Raw genomic sequence first — 12,973 nt, forward strand, 5'->3', positions numbered from 1 at the left:
TTTACATACTAAAGTTTTAAGGAATTGTTTGATATGTAAATTAAATTATTTGGAGATTATAATTTTTTTAGGATTATTTTTAATGTATCAAATCAAATAAAAAAAGAGCAGTTCGATGCATTAAAGCTCCCGCTATGCGCAGAGTACGGAAAAGTGTCTGACCACAATACATAAAATCAAACAATACATAAAAATAATTCATGTATAATTAATACAAGCATAACTAATATGCTCTATTTAATATTATTTTTATACACTCTACCAAACAACCTCTAAATATTTAACTAATTAATAGTGCTTAATGACTATTTGATAATTGGATGAAGCTGTGAGAGATTAAGGTAGTTAAATCAAGACTTAACCTCTGTCTAATTTATGGCCAGCCTTATTTATTTATAATTAATAATTATTTAAATTTTAATTATTTAATCTCAGTCCTTAAGTATATTTATTTTTTGAATTTAAAATTAAATATTCAAATTTCAATCATTAAATATATTTATTTTTATATTCTATAATTACTTAATTTATCTAAATAGATCTAAATTATTAAAAACTATTTGGAAAGCGACCTTGTAATTGAATTTGGTGAAATTCAATTACAAAGTGACTTTCCAAATACACCTTTAATATAATCAAGATACTATTCATTCAAAAAAACTTTGAAAAATATGTCATGGTTTCTCTTAGAAGAAATCTGACCCAAATTGGACCATGAACACTCCTATTAACAATCAATTACAATTATCATCATCAATCGTCATTCTTAATCACGTGTGGCTGACAATCGCTACCATCCATCATCACCTTTAGCTAATATCACTACCATATAATACAATTATTAATCTCACCAACCAACATATGCATACGATTTTAATTTTTTCATATATTTTTAAAAATATTTTGAATTATCAATTATTATGCCTTATAATACTTTTTACTTAATTATCAAATATCAAATGTGTGAATTTTATTTTAAAAAATTTAAAGATTTCATATCTAAATTAATATTAAAAGTTAAATTATTTAACTTTCGAAATTCATGATTAAAAAAATGGCAATAACTTAAAAACTAACAACATGAAGATGAAAAATAAAATGCTCTCGTTGAGAGTCGAACTCAAGACCTCCCGCTTACTAAACGGGTGCTCTAACCAACTGAGCTACGAGAGCTTCATGTCTTCTCTTTCTCTTTTATTATAATATTTGGTTAATACATACTATATGATAAATACCAAAAAAATGTTTCATAGTTTAGTATATAAAAATATCCTTACTTGAAGGGATTAAAAAATCACACTTTTTACTTATTTTTTTATTTTTTTAATGGATCAATAGGTTCGAAAATTTACTCATACTTATTATTAAAAAATTCTACCAACTCAAACTCTATTTATGTATCATATTCTGAAATACGATTAATTTTTTCGAGATCTTAGTTGATAAAAAATAAAGTCTTTAACTTTACAAGGATAAATATAAAGATATGTGTATATATACCTCTTCCTCTCCACACCCGACTTATGAAATTACAATAAATATGTTATTTTTGATGTTGTCTTTAATTATTAGTTTGATTTTTTTGGATCAAATTTAAGATATTTACCATCCTTAGTTTAATTCATTATATCTAATAATCATGGTCTCTTCTTTTTCTGAACTATTTTGTTACACTTTTTCTTGAGTTGAGTGTCTATCAAAAATATTTTTTCTATTTTCTAAGATAAAAGTATGATATGCGATTGCACACTACCCTTCCATTATTCCACTTTTCTAAAGTTACATCGTGTATATTATTTTTATTGGTAATAATCATGGTAGAGATTGCATTTACTGTGTTGCAATACGTACATGTTTAATTTCATGTACGTTCATTTCATAGGAAAATATTAAAGTAATAAGAAAAAGAAAGTTGAATTTTAAATAGTAATATTTGGATTTCATCTTGAAAGTTCATAATAATTCTTTGAATGAGGCAATGAGCTAATTAATTATTTGGTACATAAACCATGCAACTTGCATGAATTAAATAAGGAAATATAAGTATGATTTGCTTCTAAGGTAAAATAAATATGATGGATTTTTTATAACTAATTGTTCTTATTCTAACACATGGGTTTCATTACAACATCAAGTCAACATATTAAATACAGCAAATATTAGATTACTTAAGACCATAACCTCACACGAGCCAAAATAAAAATAACTATTACAATCCAGTTCACAAAATATTCTGTACTAATATAAAATTCAAAAAAAGAACTATGTGGATAGTTTATTTTAATATAAGTATTAGTGGTTGTTTTCACGACTCAATTCATGAAATTTTATAAATATATATATACAAGATCATGATCAAAGTTATTATAATTTCTCGAATCTATATGTTAAAGCTTACCGTATCATCTTTTAAAGGAATCTTAGGTTCGAATTTTGAGAAAGAAATCTCTTACGATAGAAAGCATACTCCAAAGCACTAGGATACTTAATACCTCGTTGTAAACCAAAAAATAAAATCCTTTGTTTTTTCTACCTTTATAAATTATTAGCTGACAAAGTTATTCGATATCTACACTATTAAAAAGTACTTCCTTTATTTCAAATTTCTACATGAGATACTTAACTCATGAGATTTAAAAATATTTTGTTACATTTGACGTATCTTTAGTTTAAAATCACCGAACTCAAAAGTTTTTTTTATTTTCTTAAACTCCGCATCAAATCAAAATAGGCCACACAAATTGAAGCAGAAAAAAATAGCGCATAATTATTATTTCCTTCATCTTAATTTATGTGACACTTTTTGAATTTTGAGATTCAAACAAATCTATCTTTAACCTTAAATTTTTCATATATCTTTTAAATATTTTAAATTATTAATTATTATGACTTATAGTATTTTTTTACGTAGTTTACAAATATATAAATTTTATTTCAAAAAAATTAAAAATTTAAACATCAAATTTTTGATCAAACTTAAATTGTTTGATTATTATAAAATAAAAAATATTACATAAATTAAAATAAAATAAATCGAGGTACACACAACCTGCCCGATTGTCCAAACTTGGTGACCAAGCTTCCATATTTTCCAAAGAAATATTACACATCATGATGAGTCAAATTGACACAACTGTGTTTTGTCAAGTGGGTGAATGGTCATTTCGTAATTAAACCCAAAATTCAAGCCTTTATTCATAACTCAAAATTCTATATAAATTTCCAACACTTATTATCGGTGTAAATTTGGAGGCTGTTTCTGCTAATTTCCTCCTCCCATTTTCGACGAAACTTCGCGAAGAATTTCCAAATTTCTCCTTAGGGTTTTCAAAAAATTATTATAAAGTTTTAATCTTTGAGAAATTTCAGTATCTGGGAATGCAATTTCTTGAACATTTTCTGAAGATTTAAGTTTTCATTGAATTTTTTTGAAAAAAATTTGGGATAATTTGATGGATTCTGATTCGTGGATTCGTCTTTCTACTTCTTCTTCACGACGTCATCAATCTCGATCAGGTCAGTATTATCTCACTTAACTTTGCTTTTTCGGCTATTTTTTTGGTGGGGGTGGGTGTAGGGGAAGGGGAAATGGGGTGGGAGATTATAAGGTGGAGAATCGAACACTTATCCATAAGGTGAAAGTTTGGATTTTAATTAACTGAGCTATTAAGATTCTCCGTTGGGCTAGTATGAGGGTCAGTTGGAATTTTTTAGATGATGTATGTGTAGATAGCATTTGAAAATAGTAATTTTTTGTGGGGTTGGGGGGATTGGAAGGAGGAATTAGTTTGTGATCTGAGGTTAAGAAAATGAAAGAATGTAAAAGGTAACTTTACATTTTGTTGGAAAAAAAGAGAGAAGGAAACTATACATTCTTATCACAAAAAAAAAAGGAAACTTTACATTTGGAGTTCTGGGTTTTAGTTTATGGTGTTAGGGTTTAGGTGGAGAATCGAACACTCATCAACAAGGTGAAAGCTCTGATATTAATCAACTGAGCTACAAAGATTCCCCTTTGGGCTAGTATAAGGGTCAATTTATCTTAATTTCTTAGATAATATGTGTAGATAGCATTTGGAGATAGTAATTCTTTTCAGTTTGTGTGGGGAGTGAGGGTGGGGGATTGGAAGGAGGAATTAGTTTTTGAGCTGAGGTTAAGAAAATGAAAGAATGTAAAAGGAAACTTTACATTTTCTGGGGAAAAAAAGGTATCTTTACATTTGCAATTCTGGGTTTTAGTTTATGGTGTTAGGGGTTTAGTGTTTTTCTCACTTAATTTCCTCTTTTGGCTTGCTTAGTATTCTTTCCGTAAAAATAATAATAAATGGGGTGGAGTATGAGGTCCAAGCAAATCATTTTTGGTTTGAATTACTTAGAATGAACGCCAACAACATTAGCTAGTGTAAGATCACAATTGGGGTTTGGGGAGGGTAGTGTGTACGATGATCGTAATCTCAGTAACTTAGAATTGAATAATTTATTGTAAATATGCTTAAAGATTATTAAACAAGAAAAAAAAGGAAATCATAAGTGTGTTTCCCTTGAATGAAGAAATAGTTTGTGAGCTGAGGTTAAGTGGGACTATGTTTTGCAAGAAAATGAACGAATTGAAAAGGAAGCTTCATATATGCATTTCTGGGTTTTTGTTTCTCTCATATGGAGTTCAGTAATATATTGTTTACTTCCCTTTTACGCTTGCCCGAAACAGATGGTTCAGAGTATGAGGTCTATGCGTCTAATTTTTGGTGGATTTTGTGTATTGATTGTTGATTTCAATTAATTCATAGTTTTCTCAAAATATCTTTATGATGTTCCAGACAATAATAGTACTATTTTGCTCCCAAATAAAATTAAAGGTGCCACCTGTTTCTTGTGACAGAAGGAGTAATTAGTTTGTAAGCTGATGTGATATCCAATATATTTACCAGATTAAAAAGAAAAAATACGAAGAAAATTTTACATTCGTACTGCTTGGTTTTGTGTTTTTGCTATGTGGTTTTTTTGAATTGTCACAAAGAATTGTTTATGATTTTCGTGATTGAAGTTGGGTTGTATTGTGCAGACTTCTATAATATAATAGAAGAGTACGAAGGTGAAGAGGAGTCAAGGCCGGAGTTTCTGTGCCCTTTTTGTGGCGAGGATTTTGATATTGTTGGCCTTTGCTGTCATATTGACGAAGAGCATGCTATTGAGGCTAAAAATGGGGTATAGTATATGCACAACTCTTTTTTTTTCCTTTTAATTGAACAATCGTACTGGCATTGAGGCATAGCTTATCATCTGAAAAGGGTTTTTACACCTAAGACTGTCTAATATTCAGGATATGAAGTTTTGGACTTTATTGTCCTTCTAACTCTTCTATGCTGCATTTCTGCTTCTTGAAGCAACGTTATTCACTGTTTAGCTGATTTTTCCGTGTTTCTTGTGTTCTTTTTTTTTTTTGGGGGGGGGGGGGGGTATGTTTGGCCTTTGACTTAATGAAATGATCCTTTCAATTTAGTGTGTATATTGTAGAGGCTTTGAACTTCACATTTCAAAGCTTCAGGATTGTAGTTTCTTATTTTCCTTACTTATGAAAAGGAAAAGGAGACGAAGATAGCTTCTTGTTCTGTTGCCTTGTAGATTAATTGTAGAGAGTATGAAATGAAGCTGTATAGGCTTTATTCGAGCATTAGTTACATCAATGCTACATCATAGTAAGTTTTTCTTTTTTGCTGCTCTGTTTATTGCAATTAAAATCTTTGCCGACATTCAATTTTCCCAGAACTATCGATAGTCTCAGTTCGTTTTTTTTTTGGTTGGATGACAGTGGTGATTGTGCCAGATTGTGCACAACTTGACTTATCCATGCTATCTCCCACCTTTACTTTTCCTCCTTTGGAATCATGTAATCTGCCTCATAGTTTTCATTGGAAAAAGGAAATGTTTAGGCTCCTGAGTGCTTTGGCTCATTCTTGAGTTCCCTCATTCATGGACATAGTCAAGTGATAGGAAAGGTTTGAAATGGAAATCTTTAGCCTAGTGGAGAGGACCCTCCCCCCTCCTACCCTAATGGAGCAAAATGGGAAAGGACCACTATTGACTCTTGAGCAGGGAGTTTGGGGGGTGGGCATACCATATTATAAGAAAGAAAGTCATCACCGCTCAAAAGAAATAGAGTATAAACTGGAAAATTTGGGGAGTAGGGAAGGACATCTGATAAAGAAAAGCTAGCCACATCATTCAGGGTATTGAGAACGGTTATCTCAACTTTGCCCATGTCACGGCTCAAAGGAAATGGAAGTATAAACTGGAAAATCTGGGGAGTAGGGAAGAACATCTGATAATGGAAAGCTAGCCATATCATTCAGGGTATTGAGAACGATTATCTCAACGGTGCCCATGTTCCAACACGACCCATCCTTGATTCCTTACATGGAAATTGTCTCCGACCTCTTGAATGCATAAAAAAAGGATCATATGATTATTTTTTTTGTTTCTCGGTATATTTCGATAGATGTATTATTTATATGTAAATGCTTCAAGCTTGTGAGTTGCATATGTTTTTTAGTGCCATTGTTGCTGTAAACATGACCCAAAGTGATCCTGTGGCACTTTTCCTATTAAATGTCAGTGAAAATGTTTATGCTGGTTCATATGTCAGTGTTATCCGTTGACTTATATAACATGTCTGTACATGCAGATATGCCCTGTTTGTGCTAAAAGGGTCGGGACGAATTTGGTTGGCCATATTACACAGCAACATGGAAATATTCTGAAGGTATCCTTCTGGTGCTTTTTCATTGTTTGCTTAACTGGGATTTGAATAGGAAACCTTTTCTTTGTTCAGAAGCTCTTTCTAGAACTATAAAACATCTCTCTTCTGTTTGATTTTAGTGCTAGACTCCATATAGTTATTATGTTCCATTGACTGTGTAACAGGTTCAGCGCAAGAGACGATTTCGAAGGGGTGGATCTAATTCAACTCTTTCTATTATAAGAAAAGAGCTGAGAGAAGGAAGTCTACAATCCATTCTCAGGGGATCCTCGCACTTGGTTCCTTCTACCACTGCAGATCCTGATCCCTTGTTATCTTCATTCATTAGCAGCTCAGCTTCGGTTGATGAACCTTCTGAAGTTCAACCTCTGTCTTCTGCTTTAGCAGCATGCTCAACACAAGAAAGCACTGTTGAGAACTTGTCTGATAGGTATGCTAGCATTTTGTTACACTTTTGTTATGTCTCCTTTTATCATTGCCTTTGATACTGGGAAGTGGGAAGTGGATGAGGAAGTAGGGTAAAAGGGGGAATGAAGTCCCAGCCTATGTAGTGCTTCTAAGAGTATGTGAACGACCCTAGTTCGGCTTCTTTCTTTTGTTTCTTTGTCCATAATTCGTTGGGTTGCTTTTCTCATTGTTCTTGTAATGTTTAATTGCGTGTTTCGTTGCTTGGCTGAGGTTCACATAAGTTTTCATTTCCCTTGTCTTATTTGGAATATATTTGTACTACTTAATCGGAAATCAATTTTTAAGTTGCCAAATTTTGATGTAATTTGGCACAAAAGCATATCCCTTTGTATGGTAAATTATCCTTTTCCATTAAACACATCTTTAGTTTCAGAAGATCAACAAAAACAACAAATCCAGTATAGTCCCATAAGAGGGGTCTGGGTAGGGTAAGTGAATACAGACCTTATCCTAACTCGATGAGGTTGAGAGGCTGTTTTCGGAAGACCCTCGGCTTGAACAACAAACGTCAGAGCAGCTAAAAAAAATATAAAAGTAAAGAGGACAGAGAAAATAATAGGGAAAACATAACATAGCATTCGGACCTCAAGATTTAAAAAGCTTCCTCTCTTAAACTTTGTGCCAGTCATAAGAAAAGATAAAACGAATCGAAGGGAGTACCTGATATGTCTTATAGGGAAGATCCTAACCTAGAGTATAGAATCCAGGTTCATGCTTTAGGCAACTTGTTCTTATATGGCTCTTTTGTGGACTTCAAAATTTTCAGTTTGGTCCTTTTCCTATTCAAAGGGGAGAGCCTGGTAGCAACGGTTAAGTTGTCTCCGTATGACCTATAGGTCATGGGTTTGAGTCGTGGAAGAAGCCACTAATGTTTGTATCAGGGTAGTGTGTCTATTCCCAGTCCTGGTTAACGCGGGATGCTTTGTGTATTGGGCTGCTCTTTTTTTTTTCCTTTTCCTATTCACTTATAATTGACATTATTGATCTTGATGTTATTTTGAACAGAGATATTCAGCCATCTCCACTATCTGAAGAAGACCAAGTAGAGAAGGCAAGGAAATGTGAGTTTGTGCAAGGGCTTCTGCTATCGACTTTTCTTGAAGACGAGGACGTCGTTTAATTTAACAAAAGAGGATTTGCAGTGTAGTAACTATTATATTATGTAACCTGCAATGTTGTAGCTCTGTGAGAGAAAGAGATACTGCTGCCAAATCTGTAGTAGTTATTAGGCCAATTGGAACTTATGGAGTCCTACTGTATGTAGTTCTATCTATATATGTATGTATATAATAATGAAGACTATTTACTTTTCCCCGTCCGACAGTATGCAATATATTTCTAATATAATCATGTAAAGACATAGTCGTGATTCACATATAGTAGGGTAGGGACCCGCTCAAAAGAGTAGTATTCGTATCAGGATTTTATGAAAATATGACACTAAAATAGCAGAGATGCACACATTGGAAGATAAGAAACTACATGATTATGTAGATACTAGTACTTATAAGGAGGAGAAGAGATGAGGATAGTCCCTTGCCTCTCCCATGTAAAGTGCGACAATATTCGTTTATCTAATATGACCTTAAAGGTGGAAGATCCTCCCTTGGTTCGAATCACCCTGAATGAAGAGTGGGCGAACAAGATGCAAAACATATCATAAATGTTGAATTCTAGCTTTTTCGGTGTAGAATAGAGATTCTCTCTAAGATTGATAGAATATACGTTTTCTTTCTCATTCCATCAAATCTTTGAGAAGGGGCCCAATCTCGTATTTGATGGTCAGCATGGCGATAGGCTTCGTTTCTACGACTGCCTTCCCAACTGGTAAAGTCATTAAACTTAGTCATTTTGATCATGTTAGTGGATTGAGCTTATGGGTTTAAACTCTGGAACAATTAGGAGATTCTATACGGGGTTTTGCTTCTGTCGGCAACATGCTTGGTCCCGCATATGGGGCCGGTACAGGTACAGAAGTGGCTACAACGGAGCAGCTTACTCCTGAGATGGAGCCAAAGAGGCTATCTATGTCCCGCTCACGACCTCCATACCTTTCTATTTAAGACTATATTTTCATTACATTGAAATTTTGTCATGTCTTGTCTAATAACCTTCCCAGTTCTTCTTTGGCTGTCTTATGCATCTTGAGAGTACAATTTATAACCACATATAGTCAAACATCACATGAGGAAAGAAGAATTTAAATCTTCAACAACTAAATAATTGGAATTTGTTGTTAAGAGGCAATGTGAACAAACAGTGAAACAAATTTCAACATCTTACACACTACAAATACAGCCTAATTCCATGCATTTGCATTGCATCAACAACTTTTAGGAAACACCTAAAAAAGAAGAAGAAGAAAGAACAAGAATGGGTTTCATCGCTTATGAAACAAAAACAATTTCCTCAATTCCACCAGCAAAATTGTTCAAAGCTTCTGTTCTTGATGCTGACATTCTAATCCCTAAAATCCTTCCACAAGCAATCAAGAATGTTGAAATCCTCCATGGTGATGGTGGTGCTGGCACTATCAAGCTCATCACCTTCGGCGACGGTAAAATAAATAAATAAATATATATATATATATATATATATATATATATATATATATATATATATATATTAAGTTCGTATCGATTTCATAAATGAATAGTTGTAGTAGGAGTATTTTGTGTTTAGTGACTTAAGATCTTGAATTTGCGCAAAAAATAAATTGGACTTAGTTTTCATTATATTTAACTTAAAAAGTCAATTGTCAGTCATTAAAGAATACAAAAGAAAGAATTTTATTTTCTAGACTCTAGATTCCTTTATCCTTAATCAGAGATCTGAGGCTCAAACCTTTCAAATTAAAAAAAAAATTCCTGATAAGAAGTATTTCCCCTAAAAATAGGTGTTACATGGACCCCCAAAGCGAGTACCGGACATGTTAGCTATGTTTAATCTTTTCACACATATCTTGATAATAATAATTGTTAGTTTTTTTTTTTTAGGTAGCCAATTCAAGAATATGAAACAAAGGGTTGATGGAATTGACAAAGAGAACTACACATACAAATACACAATCATTGAAGGAGATGTTTTAATGGATGTTCTTGAATCAATATCTTACAATATTAAAATTGAACCATATGAAAATGGAGGGTCAATATGCAAGAACACTAGCACTTATCACACTAAGGGTGATGTTCAAATCAAAGAAGATGACATTAAGGCTGGCAAAGAGAAGGCTGCTGGACTATTCAAGGCTATTGAGGCTTACCTCCTAGCAAATCCTGATGCTTAATAATTTGTGTACTCAGAGGCGGATCTAGTGCAGGTTCAGTTGGTTCATATGCAAATCATATTATCTTTACTTAAATTGAATAATCAGAGGTGGATCTAGTGCGGGTTTTAGTGAGTTCACTTGAAAATTATTGATTTTGACCTAAATTACGTACTCAGAGGTGAATCTAGCATGGATTTCAATGCGTTCATTTGAAAACCATTACTTTTGACCTAAATTACGTTGTCAAAGATGTATCTAGTGCGGGTTTAGTGGATGATCAGATGAAAACCACTGATTTTGACTTAATTACATAGTCAGATCTAGTGAGGGCTTAGTGGATTCAACTTAAACCCATTGATTTAACCTCAATCACGTATATATATATATATATATAAAAACTGAAAATATATATGCATATATAATAAGGTTAACTTTATTTGAACCTACTGAATTTAGATTCTGGATTCGGCTATGGCTTGTTGTCAAAAAGTTGAAATAGTGTATTTCATTGGTGTCTTAATTTCTTGTGTTGTGTGATGGTCAATTTTTTTTTGTATACTTGGAATTTGCCAATAATATATTCTGGCAGATCATTCATGTCATGTTAATCGAAGTTATGATGGATTGATAAGTATTTCTCCATCTTTAATCAAACCCTATGAATATGTAATCATTTTTTAAAATATAAAACACTTTAATTTACCCCTAAAATAAAACGTTCCAACACAAATTTAAATTAATCGAGTCCTAAAACAGATACGTACCAAACATATTCAAGAATCAAGATGGTATTTACTTATAGTAAAAATAGTTGGTCGTAGCTGAAAAATTAGGTTAGGAGGAATTAAAATGTATATTTAAACTTCACCTTTCAATTAAAGATTGTATGCTAAGTACACTTTAAGTAAATAAAAGAATGCTCAAACATTAAAATGCAATTCATTTTTCCAAACTATAAATACCATCATGAATCAATTCAATTTCTTCACATCAAGTTCTTCATACAATATAGTACAATTCATTTTTTTTTAATTTATTAAAAAAAATACTATTGATTTATCATGGGGATTATCACAGTCATTGATGAGTTCACTAGCCCAATTTCAGCCCCAAGAATGTTCAAGGCCTTTATACTTGATGGTGATAATCTTCTTCCAAAAATTGCACCTCAAGTCATCAAAAATGTTGAGATAATTCATGGAGATGGAGGTCCTGGATCCATCAAGCAAATGAATTTTGCTGAAGGCAATGTATTTCTTCTTTTTTCTCTTATTTATTTATATTTTTGTTCAATTCTAACATGGATTAAAACCGACCTCTGGAGATCGATTTTGGGCAAATACTGACAAAAAACCAATCGTGGAGGTTGGTATTGTATTGATCGATATAAAAATCGACCTTCGGAGGTCAACTTATCTGAAAGCTTAATTATGTCTTTCAACATGTCCCTTTTCGTGCAGGTCTGATTCTTTTTCACAGGTCAAACACGTGAAAATTCTTTTCTTTTTTAATAATGAGTGGCGGTGATATTATTAGAATATAGGACCTCAACATGCTTCGTTATCATGTTGAAGTATGTGATCATCTCATATAAAAGTTTAAGCTAATTGAGAGAGAATACTTTTATTTGTTTAATTATGTCTTTGACACTTTTTAAGTCAACATTTTGTTTATGTGTTGAGGTTTTGACTAGTGATGGATCTAAAGTAGTCGTATAGTGTGTTCACTATGACTCACAACTTTAGCTCTGACCTTATATATATATATATATACAATAAAAATAAAAATAAAACAGGTGTGTATGCAAATAAATCAAATTTGTTTGTTCATATACAAGAGATAGACCCCCAAAAAGATATACAATTTTTTCACTTGTTAGGAACAAGAGTTAAAAAGAGAGGGCTACTAAAACTATTTGTGTCGAGTGTTTCAATATTGTTATATAAATTCACTATCTTGAATCAGCCGCTCATTTTGATGCTGGTAGTGAAATCAAGTTTTTGAAGAATAGGGTTGATGCACTTGACAAGGAAAACATGGCCTATGCTTACACATTGATTGAAAGTAACATTTTGATGGACAAATTTGAGTCAATTTCATATGAGATAAAACTTGAGTCCACCCCAGATGGAGGGTGAAAAAGTAAAAGAACTGGCAATTACCATACAAAACCTGGTGTTGAGATCAAAGAAGAAGAAATTAAAGCAAGCAAAGAGAGTACTGCTCTTATGGTCAAGGCAGTTGAGGATTACCTCTTGGTAAATCCTAATGAATATGTTAAGTGTGTTTTTCGTGACTCTATCACTCAGTCAATTCTGTTCGCGCATCGACTTATGTTTGAGGTTGGTTAACTAATAAAACTTGTGTTGATTTAGTGAGAACATATTGTATTGAGGTTTTTCCTCAAGTTTATTTTACTAGTCTTTGGACACGCGTTTTGCATTTTATCATGTGATCTATGAATAAAGAATAATGAG

At 32.4% G+C, this 12,973-nt stretch overlaps 2 protein-coding genes, 1 non-coding gene and 1 pseudogene across 3 annotated transcripts; 3 read left to right on the plus strand and 1 right to left on the minus strand.

The window, feature by feature from the left end:
* Positions 1-1,099: 1,099 nt before the first annotated feature.
* TRNAT-AGU (transfer RNA threonine (anticodon AGU)) lies at positions 1,100-1,173 on the minus strand. The gene has a single exon. It is a non-coding gene; the product is annotated as a tRNA-Thr (tRNA).
* Positions 1,174-3,236: 2,063 nt separating this feature from the next.
* LOC129883673 (protein DEHYDRATION-INDUCED 19 homolog 4-like) lies at positions 3,237-8,543 on the plus strand. The gene is made up of 5 exons (XM_055958292.1): positions 3,237-3,516; positions 5,063-5,205; positions 6,683-6,760; positions 6,922-7,187; positions 8,231-8,543. Exons 1-5 carry the CDS (start codon positions 3,453-3,455, stop codon positions 8,343-8,345), a joined length of 666 nt encoding a protein of 221 aa, XP_055814267.1. The 5' UTR covers positions 3,237-3,452; the 3' UTR covers positions 8,346-8,543.
* A 976-nt stretch (positions 8,544-9,519) lies between these two features.
* LOC129890851 (major allergen Pru ar 1-like) lies at positions 9,520-10,888 on the plus strand. The gene is made up of 2 exons (XM_055966314.1): positions 9,520-9,782; positions 10,222-10,888. The coding sequence occupies exons 1-2, from the start codon at positions 9,599-9,601 to the stop codon at positions 10,512-10,514; spliced, it is 477 nt and encodes a 158-aa protein (XP_055822289.1). The 5' UTR covers positions 9,520-9,598; the 3' UTR covers positions 10,515-10,888.
* A 652-nt stretch (positions 10,889-11,540) lies between these two features.
* LOC129895506 (major strawberry allergen Fra a 1.04-like) lies at positions 11,541-12,847 on the plus strand (annotated as a pseudogene).
* Positions 12,848-12,973: the final 126 nt, after the last annotated feature.

This window comes from Solanum dulcamara, chromosome 1 (genome assembly GCF_947179165.1).
Source record: "Solanum dulcamara chromosome 1, daSolDulc1.2, whole genome shotgun sequence".
NCBI classification, from domain to species: Eukaryota; Viridiplantae; Streptophyta; class Magnoliopsida; order Solanales; family Solanaceae; genus Solanum; species Solanum dulcamara.